At 35.4% G+C, this 15,957-nt stretch overlaps 1 protein-coding gene across 2 annotated transcripts in view; it reads right to left on the bottom strand.

Annotated features, from left to right (window-relative positions):
- Window positions 1–220: 220 nt before the first annotated feature.
- The window catches only part of CUBN (cubilin), a 290,121-nt gene continuing 274,384 nt past the window's right edge, over window positions 221–15,957 (bottom strand). For both annotated transcript variants that reach the window (XM_074266686.1, XM_074266685.1), the window contains 7 exons: window positions 9,774–9,936; window positions 8,920–9,125; window positions 8,009–8,156; window positions 6,745–6,926; window positions 4,088–4,253; window positions 2,714–2,949; window positions 221–634 (listed from right to left, as the gene is read on the bottom strand). In XM_074266686.1, coding sequence (XP_074122787.1) covers window positions 506–634; window positions 2,714–2,949; window positions 4,088–4,253; window positions 6,745–6,926; window positions 8,009–8,156; window positions 8,920–9,125; window positions 9,774–9,936 — 1,230 coding nt within the window. In that variant the 3' untranslated portion in view covers window positions 221–505. The remainder of the gene's footprint in view (window positions 635–2,713; window positions 2,950–4,087; window positions 4,254–6,744; window positions 6,927–8,008; window positions 8,157–8,919; window positions 9,126–9,773; window positions 9,937–15,957) is intronic.

The following is a 15,957-nucleotide window of genomic DNA, read 5'->3' on the forward strand; positions in this document are numbered from 1 at the left end:
CAATAGATGTTATCTCCAACAAGCCATCTCCCTTGTTGCAGTGAGTGCCCTCGTTAATGAGCTCAGAGACCCAGCAAGGTATAAAAACATATGTGTATATAAAATTACCAAATTTTTAATGAACTTCAAAAAGTTAATATACCACAACCCAATTCTTAAAGTTCTGTTATATTTTGCTTATTTTTTCATGATTAATAGTTATAATGGAAAAAAAAAAACATTTCTAGTCCATCTTTTTTCATTTATTTGCAAAACAATTTTGACATACCTTTTAAGTAAACATTTAAGAGACATTTTTATTTTAATTTATGAAACATAATTTAAAATGCAACATATTTAAAACTCCAGGAGATTCACTTCATATGCAATGGTATGTAAATATTTTTTCATGGTGGAAAAGATAAAAGTACAACTTGTTCCAAACAATAGAACTAAACGATAATGTTCAATTCTCACTTCTCATGATAGCAGCATTTTGTGAAGCACTTCATAAACGCTTATTTCTTTAGTAGGACCAATAATCATCTGAACTTCTCCAGGTTAAGCGGAATGCTGATGGAGAAGCTGCATATTCAGCATGAAATTTTATAAAGGCTTGATGAGTGGAGGTTAAATATGAAACTACATTTGTGTCCTAAAATTAAAAAGAAAGAAAGAAGTTAGGTTTTCATAAAGATGATCACATGGTAAAAACACTACTGGCTAGACTTTTTTTACTATGCCATATGCTATGGGATGGACAATAAGCTGCATGTAGGAGTTCAGAAAAAGTAGGGATTGCCCTGGACTAGAAATGACTTGAGAAGGAAAATCTTATAATGTTAAAAATGGAAAGACTCTTAAGAGATTGACTCTCATTTTTAAAATTTGAATTTAAGGGATTCCCCTGGCTCTAACTTATCCCTTTACCCTGCCTCTATTTTGGGAGGTAGGGGAGAGAGAAAGGGGAAGTGGAGAGTTAATTGCCCAGGATCACACAGCTAGTAAATGTCTGAGGATGAACTTGATTTCAGAATCTCCTGACTCCAGTGCCCATGCTCTATCACTACACTATCTAGCTGCCCTTATGCCTCTACTTTTAAAGGTAGGATAGTGTAGTAGAAAGATCAATGAATCCTGTGTTTCCCCCATTAAGTGCTCTTTTAATGCAGTAATATATAGCTTATTTTTATTGCAATTGCCTTCATTATTAATCACTGGGTATATTAATCTGAGATTTCCTTAGCTTTAATTTGCTCCACTTTTAATAATTTTCTTATGTGGTGTGCCCTTAATTTTTAATTGGTCAAATTTTGAAGTCACTGGTGATAAGCTGATCACCCAATAGTAATTCATTCAAATTAATTTATATTGCAAAAAATTATAATTCTTCATATAATATATATCTTTGTTGCAAATATTTTCCATTTTAATTAAAAACATTGTCTCACGGTCTTCATATAAAAATGATAATAAAATTTAAACACCAAATGAGTGAATCATAGATTTTAGAGAAAGAAGGGGGCCTTAGAGAATGGTTAGTCCACCTTCCTCCTTTTATAAGGGAGAAATCAGCTCAAAGGGATTAAATTATTTGACTAAGATCAGTTACAGAATAAGAAATAGAATTCCTCTATCTCACAGGGTTGTTGTGAAGAAAAAATACTTAGGTAATGCATAATAAGATAGTATATTGAAAACAATAAGTTGCTACATGAATATAAGACTGGAAGTTTTTTGGCCCAGATCTAGAAAATATCAGCAAAGGGACCTTGGTGCACACTCCTCCAACTGTGAACGAAACTCCCAGAGTTCAAAATCCCTCCATAGCTGTAGACTTGCATGCCTTCTATTACTGAAAGTCTTCAAGAACTCCAATCTGTGTTGTGATTAATGGCTAGTAATGTTAGAGACAAGTCTTGAACCCCAGATTTCCTTTCTTTAGGACCTCCTTTTTTCATTGTGACACACTGTGTTTTTTTTTTTTATGAAATATCAGATTTTATGACATAATACCTCAGTTTTTTCTTCTGGCATAAAATAAAGGGACAGTGCTATGTCCCTAGTGTGGTTTGTCTGGATATTAAAATTTCAACTGTTTATTAATAAAGTAGCAGTTATACAGCTTTTACAAAATGCTTTCCATAAAACACTATGAGGTAAATAGTTTGAATTATTATCTCCATTTTTTAGGTGAGGAAACTAAGATCCTGAGAAGTTAAGAGACACCATTAGTAAGGATATGAGTTGGGCCTTGAACATAGAACTCCTGTGTACACACTCAGTGATAGTCTCACTCCACTCCAGTGACTATCTCATGTACTTCAGAATAATCCTCCCCAAATATTTTTCTCAATACTTTATAAAGAGATCAAACTACAACTCCACATGTATTCCTTGTTTTATTCAGCATCAGTTTAGGTTTTCTGTGTCTCTTGTCTAAATATTCCTACAATTTTAAACAAATACCCTCTGAGAGGGTGCCATGTTTCTCTGGGCTTTGTGATGGGCTATTTCATTCAGATACTGTACAAAAAACAATAAATGAAAACACACTTTAATGTGATTAGAAGCCCTCTAGATGGTGCTCATTCCTCCAAAATAGAAAGAAAAATTTACTACACCATATTAAAAAAAGTTCTTATTTTACTACTTTGCTTTTCTTAGCACTCTAAGCTACCCACAACTTTTATTACATTTTTAAATAATTAAAATTTGCCTCTCAGAGACTCACCGATCCACAGAATGGTCCAGTTGATGGAGAGGTACTATCAGGTCCATCATAAAAAATCAGATAGTTTTCGATGCAATCTCCTGAATCATAAATGCTGAAAAAAGAAAAGCTGAGTACAAGAATTTTTCCAGGGGTGCCAGTAATAGTCCATTCACAATGAGTGTTGTTTTCATAGGTATCAGGATAGCCAGGACTAGTAAGAGAGCCAGAATCCCCATAAAGAGGTCCACCACAACCTGAAAGAAAATTTGGGAAACAGATTAGCCAGATTTCAACATAGTAAAAATGATTAGAATCAAAGATCCTTGTAAATATATAAAATTATAAAATAATTTTTCTTCTATAGGTCACTGGAAAATCTACTATAACCACAATGATGGAAAAAGGCTCTCAGCTACATGTCCCTATGTGGAGCTGGCCCTGAGTTGGTTTCTTCCAGGTCTGTTCTTCTCAAATGAGAAGTTTAGAACAAAAAAAAAACTTTTCTGAGGGAAAAGTGAGAATAAAAGCAAGAAAAATTAGAAATCATTTCATGATGTTTATTTCTAGCTATGTGAAATTATTGTATACAATGTTATGAAGGCAACAGAAGGGAATGAAAGAGAAAAGCTGAGACATTAGGGATGGGAAGGAAGAATAAAAATGAAGATTAGGAGTTTCTACCATTCTAAAAAGTCATCATCTGCTGCCCTTAACACAAGGATTGGCAAATTTCAAACCAATTCCAAGAGTTACAGATGTTCATTAATTTAAAAAAAACATATTTTATTCATGAAATAACCATGCTGTAACATTTATTTTACAGATATTGTCTAGGAAGGATCTCTACCCTCCATCAACATTTATGAGACATGATGCGGCATCCTTTATTTAATGAAATACTGTTTCCTAGGAAATATTCTAATGTTTGGAATGCTATCATGGTGATAACTTAACACTCTTAGTTATGTAAAAACAGATCAACACTTATTGAGAAAACTTGTTCTATACTTGAAATTTGACAATGCATTAATGATAAATAATGATTCATTTTTGAGTCTCTAACTTATTTCAAGAGAAATAATTATCATTGTTGAGCATCCATGCAGTTCCATCATATTAACATGTTTTAATAACCAGAATTTTTCTAAAAATATACATTTTATCCTGAGAGTTGATCAAAGTTGATAAAAGTGATAAAAAGAGAAAATTCAGGCAGAAGTTCCTAGACTTTTTCTGTGAACTTTTCTGCTTTCTTCAGTCAGATAACTGAATTAAATAACTGGAAAATAGATTACTTCACCTTGTCTTTTGCTTTTCCCAGTATATACTCCAAGATTTTCTGAGCTATTTTAGCACTGGAAAAACATGACTGACCAGTAGCTAATAGCTTACCAGATGGGGATGATGTCCACAGGATTTCATATCCATGCCCTGAATGTGTGACATCACTTTTGAATCGTAGATACACAAGGTGACTTTTAGAGAAGATGGGATTGGGGAGCAGAGGGCCACAGTATTTGCCAAGTAATGGGGAGCTTCCATCGCTTCCATTTCTTACCTACAAAAAAAGTCATTGATATTTACCATCATTCACATGTTGTCACTTGCCAAATAAAGTCAGGAATTTGAAAAAGGCACATGTAAAGTTGTACTTTCCTATTTCTGACAAACACTGGAATTTACTGAGGATCTAAGTGCCTTGAGGATGCCCAACCATGATTATCATGATTCCAAGCCTAGTACTCTACTCACACCACCATGATGATTTACCTACCTTATATAAAGGGCAATATTTTTTAAAAAGCCATATACATCCTCAAATCACATATTAAATGCATTTAATATGAGATCACATATGCAAAAGTGTTGCAAACCTAAAAGGAATATTCCATCCTCAGACCAGCCCAGTGAATGAGAAATCTAATCTTGTAATGAATATGTCAAGAGTGAACCACTTCCATCTCACTTTCCAACAGTCTGCTCCATCTCCATCCCAACTCCCTGCCATTCCCTCCTCTTATATAAGACATTAAAAGGGGATTGGAGAAAGGGCACAAAAAGGAAAGTGAAGGACACTGAAGGCCAACTTTGTTTCCAAATTGTGCCGAGGACCTGCCTGACCTATAAGAATAAGTCAGAATTCTTAGAGTAAAACAGCAATGATAATAACATTAAACAAAGCTCTGCATTGGCTCTTAGAAGACATCCACAGTTTAAATTGTACCAGATACCAGAATAGAAGATTTATAATAAATAATAATGCTATTGCTATAGAATCTCATGGTAAATGCATTTGAGAGAGCTGGAACTCCTCTTTCTTGCCTCTTAGTCAACAATACTATCGTGAACTGTCATGGAGTGGAAGGGCCAAAGTTTCCACCCTCTCCAGACTGCCTTCTTCTGGACTGAATCTAGATAATTACCATCTCTCTTGAATAGCTGCCAAATGTTAACTCCATTCAGCAGATGTTAGGGATAGCTGGGGAAGGCTCCCTAGCCTTCATCACTGAATGGCACCGCCTCAGTCAAACTGAGATGTGTTAGCTTAAAAAGTCCCAGGTCTCCCATGGCACCCAGGACAGTCTCCGGTCTGGCTAATGGACCCCAATGACTCTGGAGCGACAAGTCAGACGGGTGACTTTGTCTAACCCTCTCTCACTCATATCCAATTCACTTTCATGTCATGGTATCCCTCCCTGATTTCATAGGCCTCTGGGAATGAAGGACAAACAACAATTGGAGTGAAATTCTAACATAATAATATTATTATATCTTCTTCTCCTAAGCCTTAGGCCTTTACTCTACCCATTGCTCTATCCAACAAACATAAAACTGGCCCTGTCTCCAAGACCTCATATGCTATTAAGATACCGATCAAAATATATAAAATAATTTTGGAGTGGGGGCAAAATGAAAATCAGGAAAACACCAAGTTGTGTGGGACTTTTTTGAGGTCTGAGTGATAAAATATACAAGAGACTAGAAATAGGCCAGGGGAAGTGATAGGAAACAACCCATAAGCAAGTTTAGATGGAATGTTGGATTGTGAAAGGGAATTTTCATCCATTTATTCAGTTGTGTCTGACTCTGTAACCCCATTTGAGATTTTCTTAATAAAGACACTGGAAAGGTTTGCCATTTCCTTCTCCAGCTCATTTTACAGATGAGGAAACTGAGGCACAAAAGGTTAAGTGGCTTGCCCAAGTTCATACAGCTAGTGAGTACCTGAGATTAGAGTGGAACTTACAAAGATGAGTTTTCCTGACTTCAGACCCGTTGCATTGCCTAACTGCCTTACAAAGGGGAATAATGTGAAACAAACCTGTAAAAATTAATTTGGAGCTAAAATTTGAAGGACTTTAAATACCAAATATAAATATTTGATCCTAGAGACAAACAGGAATCAGCAAAGTTTCTTGAGCAGGGAATACGACATGATTTGACTTTAACCTCAGAATATCCACGTAAAAGATGTGAGGAGCTTGGATTGGGATGGAAGAAACTTGAGATATGGAGGCCAAAAGGAAGTTATTGCTACAGTGTAAGCTAAGGGTGGTAAAGACCCAGGCTGGTGTAGTGGATGTATGAACAGAGAAAAGGAGATGCATGTGAGAGAAGGAGTAGATATGAAACCAACAGGGCTTGGAAATCCATGCAACTCTTTGATTTAAAAGAATCCTGGCTGTTTCTTATTACCAAGTTTTTAGGCAATAATCTATTAATTTAACATTTTTTCACGAGATCAAACTTAAGTTTAGCCATGAATTCTCATGTAGAAAGCAGCTATTGTCTTGAATGTATTATAGTCAACAAGTAAATTAAATTGTACTTTAATGTGATTCTCCAAGACGCATTTCCTTCTTCAGCATCAATGTCATAATCTGCCTTGGATTTTATTTTGGACTTCCCAGTGATCAGTTTTATGTATCATAAAGTCTCCAGCTTGGGATACTTGGGATGTGGGAGGAGTGAAAGGTGAGATTGGGCATTCACTGTGCAAGTAAATTTTTACAGTTTTAAGATTAAGATTAATCTTGGTTGTCAATTACCTCTAAGAAGTCATCTCTGCATTCGCTTGTGTAGTCCACATTGAAGGAATTGAAGAAGAGTGTGATTGTGTGATTCTCTGGGGCTCTGAGAATGGTAGAGCAGTCTAGGTTATTGTCATAATTTTCTGGCCAGCCAGGGCTCCTCAGAGAGCCAAATGTTTGGTTATATTCATGATTGCAATCTGGGGAAAGGGGTACAAAGAAGAAAATACAATGTTTGCAGTGAACAGAAGTTATCATGTCACTTTTTTCCCTATTTATTCCTTAGATATTAACATGAGGCAGTGTATTTTCCTTAGGACATCAGAGGTTCTGACATTCATTTCTTCCACTTTCTTGGTTTTAGAAACATTTCATTAGATGACATTTAGGGTATCACAACAAATTGACTCCTTTTTGGAAAATTGCTTAATTCTGATTAAAATGGAAAAAAAAATTTGACCACATTTCTTTCTTTTTTCCTCCCTGCAACTCAGCCCAAAACTCTAAGGCTTTATTGTGGCTGTTATTTCCTTTCATCACAAATAATTTTAATGCTATCTAAACTAAGAATGGCCTGATCACAAAGTCTGGGAATAAGCTTTTTGGTATTAAAAAACAAACAAACAAACAAACCAAAAATGGCTTCTTCAAGATCTTAACAGTGTCACTTAACATTTCTAAACTAGAGAAGTAAGGTGTGTTAGTTAGTTACCCTTCAAAGTGAAAAATGGCTCTTAGCCATTTGGACTAAAGTTAATTTTTAATTTAATCTCCTTGATATACCGTGAATAAGATATTCTGTCTTTGGACTCTGCATTTTCATCAGCTATCCACCACGCCTGACTTCCTCTCCTGCCCCATGTCCATCTCCTGGCTTCCATGGCTTCCTTCAAATTTCTGCTAAAATGCCACCTTCTATAAGACATCTTTCCTAATCCCCCTTACAAGTAATGTTTTCTCTCAAAATTATCTCCAATTTATCCTGTCTCTAGTTTATTTGTACATATTTTTTTGCATGTTGCATATGGGAGTAGAGATTGGTATTTTAGTTTTATTTTACATGTCTTTGTATCTCTGAAGCTTAGCTTTATGAATGCTTGTTAATTGCTGGTGACTTCTAATTTCTTTCTTTGTAACTAGGATCCCATAGAAAAACCCATTCCTCTCATGTGGGTGAATATCACTTGTAACAAATACCTATTCACTTATTGGAATCAAGGCTGATGATCACAGTAAAAGTCAAAGCATATGTGAGAACCTAAGAATCTAATATGATGCTCACCTGCGATTTGATAGGTAAACATGACTCTACTGTCATGACGGAATTCTTCTGATTTGAAAACCACAACAACAGTTCGCCCAGAAGAATAAAATTTAGGCACAGCGGTAGCATTTTCGCTACAGAATTGATGTACAGGGCTCTCACCATTCTGAAATTGAAAGGATGCAAAGTTATTCAAAATCAAGTTTGGCTCTCACGAAAATCAAACCTGATTTGTATTTAAATCACATATTGAGATATGATTTAGCCTTCTGCCAAAAATCAAGTCTGATGCTCAGTGTGAAAGAAGTTACAACTAGATGGGGAATGGCTATGGCCTACTGTTCCTATTCACTCAGAAAGATGAATAATTTATGCATGGAAGGAAGGAAATAATGCTGATTTTTGTTCATTTCATAACAGTGTCTGTCCACGGTAGAGGCAAAAAAATATGTGAGTGTTGATATGAATAGTTTCATGGAAGATTGAAATTGTAATAATGTTTGTTTAACTTCATGAATACAAAAACATACGTAAATTAGTTTTGTAAATAAATATCATACAATGTGACCCCACTGTTCACTAGAGAGTGAAATTTGATATGAGACTTTGCTTCTTAGGCTCCACCAAAGAGGCTTTTTAGCAAAGGCTACTCTTAAATTGTTGTTCCATAACATGGACACACTAGTGTACAAAATAAAAGAAGATAATTATTTAAAACTCACATAATCACAAGGCAGGAAGGGGCCTTCTGCATTTTTGTGGTCTGAATCGTTTGCCTCTTTTTGTATTCTTGTACACTTAGCACAGTGCTTGACATATAGTATAGGTCTTTAATAAATGTTTATTGATTAATTGAATTTCACCTTGAGGACTCTTCTCTAAATCAGGTATGCAGAAATTGGGAGAAGGGCACCTGGGATGATTATTACCTCTGGAGAGTCCTGAATCTGTAGGTAATTCTCAGAGCAGTCCTCAGAGTGCAGCTGAAATGTTTGAACTACCAGTTTGACTTGATGTTGGGGAGGTGCATCGATGATCCAAGTGCAAACAAACAGCGGGAAAAACGGGTTTGGAGATTGGGGTGACCGAGTGGTCTGGGGGGTCCGCGTGGCATTGAATGTTCCTCCACAGGGCACTGTGCCAGAGAGAAATAATGGTGAGGTTGTACATCAGTAAGGTGTTTGCTGAATGTGATCTTGTCTAGTCCTCATAAAACCCTCATAAGGGAAGGACACCAAACAGGACTCCCCATTTTGTGATGGTCAGTCATTTCAGTCATGTCTGACTCTTTGCCACCCCATTTGGGTTTTCTTGGAACTGGACTGGTTTTCCATTTCTTTCCCCAGCTCATTTTACAGATGAGGAGCCAGAGAAAACACAGTTAAGTGACTGAGGCTGGATTTGAACTCAGGGAAAGTGACCCTTTTTACAGATGAGTCAATTGAAGCTCAAAGAAATGAAAAGACTGATCCAAAAACACACAGCTAATAGGAAATGAAAATGGGATGTAAAAATCCAGGTTGTCTGATTACAATATATAAACACTTACATGAAAATATAACTGTCCTTAATGCACTAATTCACAATTTTATATTTCTTTTAATAGACTATGCTCAGTCTATTAAATTGGACTGTGTCCAGTTTTTGTGGACAAAGGAGATTGGCCTTCTCTATGTGAATTTTGAGTTCACTTATATTATGGCCAATTTGGACTTCTGTAGAATCAGGGTTTATATCAGAAATTTTTCTTTTGCTGTATTTTAGATCCCTTTAAATGACTTACAGTCGAAGGTGGTATAAGTAGCATTAAATCCTCTTTTTTCCACAGAAGCATCACTGACAAATTTGACTGTGAGGAAGTTGCCTTTGGAGATAAAAGGGGCAGGTACAGTGGAACCACAAAAGGTACCGACCAAATTGGCATTTTCATTGTAGCCATCATATATCTGTAAAAGACAAAGAGTTCATTACTTATCCAGTTATTCTCAGGACTCATAGTTTATGCTAAATCAGCTAATCCATAGGTTAATATGAACCAAATATATTGATCTTTCATCTCCTTTTGCATGTTCCAAGAAGGGTTGGTTTCATGTGGGAAGGATAAAATGACGTTTATATCAGAGGATCATTACTGGGTATTCTTAGGCCTAGAGCTGGCAGGAACCTTAGAACCCCCCTCATTTGGGAACTGAGAAACCTACCATCCTGGGAAAACAGAGTCACGCTAGGGATGCTCTCGGTGCTACAGGTTCAGTGAGGCAAAGTATTTATCATTTGTCATGCATTGTCCAGCATGGCACAGCTAAGTAGATGCTTCATAAATGTCAAACTTGTTGAACTGAATTTCAAAGGACATGCAGAGACATGAGATGTCTAAACTGATTTCTCGGTATTCTTGCATTTCTGATTGTTCTAATTTGTTAATATTCAGTTATTTCTCAGTCATTTCTGAATCCTTATGATCCCATTTCGGGTTTTGGCAAAGATGCTGGAGTGGTTTGCCATTTCCTTCTCCAGCTCATTTTTACAGATGAGGAAACTGAGGCAAATCAAGTTAAGTGACTTGCCCAGAATCACACAGGTAGTGAGTGAAGATGAGCCTTCTTGACTCCATAGCTGGCATCCTATCCCCTGCACCACCTTGCTCCCCTAATAGAAAATTATATGAAAATGTCATTTATATCCCACTGCAGAGACATCCACATTCATAGATTTACACATGCACATAATTCTAATGGATTAGGGAAAAGATTAAATAAAATGCTACCCAAAGACCATCTTCTTCTTTGACTTTCAGCACATAATCCTAATGGGTTAGAGAAAAGGTTAAATAAAATGCTACCAAAGACAATCTATTTCCTTGACTTTCAGGCCAGAATTCTTTCTCCTTCATAATATTCTTAAACAAATGAACACTGGTATTTTTGTTTTAAGAGTGGGATGTATCTCTAAAATTTTAAATTAAAGATAATCTATCTCCTTGATTTCGTCCAGAATTCTTTCTGCTTCATAGCATTATTAAATCATTAATATTATTAAATTAACACTGGTATTTTTATTTTAAGGGTAGGATATGTCTGAAATTTTAAATTAAAAATAATCTACCTCTTGGTCTTTCAGTCCGGAATTCTTTCTCCTTCTTCATAGCATTATTAAATCATTAATATGATTAAATGAACAATGGTATTTTTGTTTTAAGGGTGGGATGTATTTCTAAAGTTTAAATTAAAGATAATCTACCTCCTTGACTTGCAGTCCAGAATTCTTTCTCCTTCTTCATAGCATTATTAAATCATTAGTATTATTAAATGAACACTGGTATTTTTGTTTTAATGGTGGGATGTATGTCTAAGGTTTTAAATTAAAGATCATCTTATGTCTAAGGTTTTAAATTAAAGATCATCTATCTCCTTGACTTTCAGTCAAAAATTCTTTCTTCTTCTTCATAGCATTATTAGGTCTAGTATTATTGAATGATCTAGTATTATTAAACGGACACTGGTATTTTTATTTTAAGGGTGAGATGTATGTCTAAAATTTAAAATTAAATCAGGAGGTAGATTAACCTCCTTGACTTTCAGTCAAGAATTCTTTCTCCTTCTTTATAGCCTTATTAAGTCATTAGTATTATTAAACAAAGACTGGTATTTTTTTCATTTTAAAAGTGAGATATATCTCTAAAGTTTTAAATTAAAGGTATACCTGAATTAAAGGTATATTCTTGAGGTTAGAGACCTCAAGAGTAGAGCTACAGGTACTAATATGACGAGTAGTATGAAAGGACACTAAAGTATAAAATAAAATAGACATTTAGTAAATGTTTGCTGAATATATGAAGCAGAAATGGCAAAACAACAAAAAACCAAACCAAACTCAAAATAGAAATAAGCTGCTTCAACACCAGATGGCATGTTCTCTCCTTCCTAATGAACATGGAAAATGTTCCTCTCCCTGTACCCTAGAATGGTTGAAAGTTGCAGAAAGGCAGATTTAGAGCCCCAAGTGAGACAAATTCTTGCTATCAATCTGAGCTCTCCAAAGTGGAAATGATTTGTGACTAGATCTCTGATTTGCAGTCTTCAAAAGTGCTGGGGATGTTATGAAGGGGCTTTTTGGTCAGGTCAAGACTGATCTAGGTAGTTACTGATTACTTCTAACACTAAGATTTCTGTGAGTCTATGAAATTATTATTTTTTTCTACAAAGTGACATGCTTATAGAAATTAGGAAGCTGTGACTTCACTGGTATCCGAAGTTCTTAATAAGAAAACTTCCTCTATCAATTTAAGTCAGCAGAGTCTCAGCAGCTTACTGAGTTGCTATTCTGCTTCTCTCAGTGAAATATTAAGGACAGAAAATAAGAATAAAAAAGATCTAGCAATATTATAATTAAGATTTCAATAGGGAATTTCAACTTTAAAACAAGGATTATACATTACTGTACAAATATAACAAATACATTTTACGAATCCTCCATCAAAGTCCTACTTCATTATAATGGATGTGAAACAGGGCTCCTGAAGGCCGTGCTAATGAACCCCCAAATCTGGCAGATTCTATCAAGCCAAAAAAGTCTTTGTGAGTAAACTCCACCATAAAGTCTTGAAAATAACCTGGCAATATTTGGATGGGTACATCATCATGTTGGCAAAATGGTGATGATTTTTTTTTCAGCCAAACAGTTCATGAAGATCTTCAGCTAAGAGAGAGGGGTTGTGGTCTACAATGGTGAAGGGAATATCCATAAAAGAAAATAGTGGGTCTTTGAAGTACTGACACACTGTAATAATAATGCAACAAGTACTGATACAATGGACAAGTTACAGTGGTTGAATCTTTAATTTTGAAATTTCCAAAGTGTGTTCAGTTTAATCTTTAATATTAATAATTTAATTGCTAAAACTTTTTTTTTCTGAAAGATTTTCAAGACTTTATATGTAGATAATATGGAAGGGGAAAATGAAAGGTAAAAAAGAGTGTCATTTTATTTGATATATATTTACTTACTGCAATAAATAATTCAACAGAAGCAGTTATCTTAATAACCCTAAAAGTCAGCTATCTCATAAGCCATACTGATGTATTTATATGTGAATAGCTGAGCTGGATTGTACCGACTTGGATATGAACGTAGAGATTATAGTTGAATGACTTTAGCTCTTCTAACAAATGTTTTGGCACATATAAGACAGACATATAAAGAGCTTATTTATAATATTAATATTTATTATTATTTTCCAGGAAGCAGAATAGAAAATGACTCTCTGCAATGAGGAGTACCATTGAAAGAGTACTTTATCTACTACCTTGAAAATAACAGTAGCAATAACAACAATTCACAGTTATATAATTCTTTAAAATTCACAGAGTTCTTAACTAACAATCCTAGGAGGTAATTCACTGTTCCTCATTTTAAACTTTTATAGACGATTTTTATACAGATAGTTTTCAGCTTTGGAATCCTGAAAAAAATTCTTGGCTATATTTGGGGTTTAAAAGGCAGATTCAAATGTTCACATGCCTTTTATTATCCCATAGTTATGTTTCTCTATCAGACACAGTCTATAGCTTTTAACAGTTTACATTTTATCACTTTTCCCCATAGATCCAATTTATTTGGTATTGCTTGAGTTTCCATCACATATACACTCACTACTGTTTTAAGTACTGTGATGGATACAGGATTCCAAAAGGACCATTATTTTGTCTCCCTGCACTGACACGGATCACAACTCTGCTATATCTTAGTAACAGATGATTTCATAAGTTACTCTGACCAAAGGAAGTCACCATTAAGATGATTCCATTCCTTATTTAAATTGGTTCTCAGATGATTCAAATAAAGCCCATTAGTGGTTCTATTTTCCAACTTGATAGGGTCTGGCAGAATATTTATATTATTGGAATAGCCTTTGAGATACCATCATCATGTCTATGATACCATTAGGTAAAGTAGTAGCAGAGAAATAAATAATTGGATCCCTGGGGTGCAGTATGTTTCCAGAAGGGTGGTCTCACAACACATCTCTGGCTCATACTTCCACCTAGGGAATCCTGAGAACATCTGCCCCCAGGATCACAACTTTCATATGCAACTCTGGTTTGAACTGCAAGAACACAAGCCCAAAATCTTCCCAAATCTTTCCTTTGACAAGGGCAAAATCTGGACTTTTCAATTAATTCTCAAAGATGCCCTTCCCAGGATAATCTGAGCATCTTAACCATTAATAAACTACTCCAGAGGGTATTAACTGCTGCCTTCTAATAATCGTCCTACCTTCCTTCCTGACAAGTTTTGTATGACCCATGTACCTCAGAAATGGAGGATAGGTCCATGTTGTTCCGGGTGTTGTGTGTGTGTGTGTGTGTGTGTGTGTGTGTGTGTGTGTTTGTGTGTGTGTGTGTATTTCTTTATTAAGGCTCTTTTTCTAGTACCAGAAAAGCCAACCACCCAAGTTCGTTCCTCATCATCATGGCTTCATGTCTCATTGCTATTTTAGCAACTAGTTCTAAGTTCAGCTGACTTCATCTTCACAACACCTCTTACACTCACACCCTTCTCTCTATTTCCACTCGGAGCACCCTACAAAGCCTTCTGCTGCCTAGACTAACTCCTCTGCTCAGTTAGCCTTCCTTCTCTCCCCAGCTAATTCATCTTTTACGTCTTTGCCAGAATTTTATTCTTTTTATAAAAGATAACTACTCCTTTGCTTAACTATCTCCCATGGATATATTTTGTCTTCTGATTAAAGTTCAAATTCCTTTCCCCCAGATTCAAAGCCCAATGCGCTAAACATTCTCCTTCCTTTTAACTCTCATTTTCATACAGTCTATTTTTTTTCCAGAAAAAACTGGACTTTGTTCTGGCCTTGTCATGTTCATTATGCTCTTAAACTTCTATTTGTGCTTCTACTTAAGCCTGGAATATATTTCTTCTTTTTGTCAGTTAAAATTCTATGTAATCTACAAAACTCAACTCAAATGTCACCCTTGGATCTGCCCTTGGTCTATTTGGTCACATGTCATCTTCATTCTTGGATATATTGAATTACTGTGTTTTGTAACTCTTTAAAGTATGCATTTGATATTGTATATTATGGCTCTCTGCATTGGCACTGTGTACCATGTTGAACTCTAAGTTCTATGAGGGCAGGGACTATGTATTACTTAAATTTGGTATTTCCCCTATAAGATAGCACAATACTCTGTACATAGAAGGAATTTAAGTATTATTAGTTATTACTGAAAAAGTTGGACAGGCAAGATGGGGGTCATTCTTCAGAGACCTTTTAAATTCAGATGAAACCATTCAGACTTTCTGCTGTCAGAAGTGGGGAAACCAATAAAAAAACAGATAGCAAAATGACATGATTAAAGTGGTAATTTAAAAAAAAGATTAATCCTGTGGTGATTGGGTAGTTAGTTATAAAAAAGAGACCAACGATGGAGGAATCAGTTAGGTGACTATTACAAAAATACAGTTCAGAGGAGTACAGCTTCACACAAGGGTAGTAGCAAGAGAAATGGCAAAGAAGTACTAGCTATGAAAAACAATCCAAATCAATTATTAAAATGATTTAGTTTGTGAAATATGGGACAGAACAAGGGATAAGTCAAGGATATCCCCAAAGTTCCATATTCAGGTGACTGAGGAAGTAATGGTATCATTGAAAGAAATAAGGAATTGAAGGGAATAGAAAATTTGGATAAGAGGAAATGATTGCCATCTTTGCCACTGGCATTGAGATGAAAGCAAGGCCAGACCTCGTTTTAGAGCTTATTAAGAACACAAAATCATTTGGAACCAAAAGTAATTTCTTAGATTTGAAAGGGAAGAGTTTCTGTTAAAAAGGGCTTCAGGCGATTCTTTTAGGGCCTCTCACTGATAGTTTTAATGATATTGCAGCATTACAGTGCTTGAGAATATAACTACTCACCACCTCTCTCTATAAGCAGAACTATAATATT

Source organism: Sminthopsis crassicaudata, chromosome 5 (assembly GCF_048593235.1).
Source record: "Sminthopsis crassicaudata isolate SCR6 chromosome 5, ASM4859323v1, whole genome shotgun sequence".
Classification (NCBI taxonomy): domain Eukaryota; kingdom Metazoa; phylum Chordata; class Mammalia; order Dasyuromorphia; family Dasyuridae; genus Sminthopsis; species Sminthopsis crassicaudata.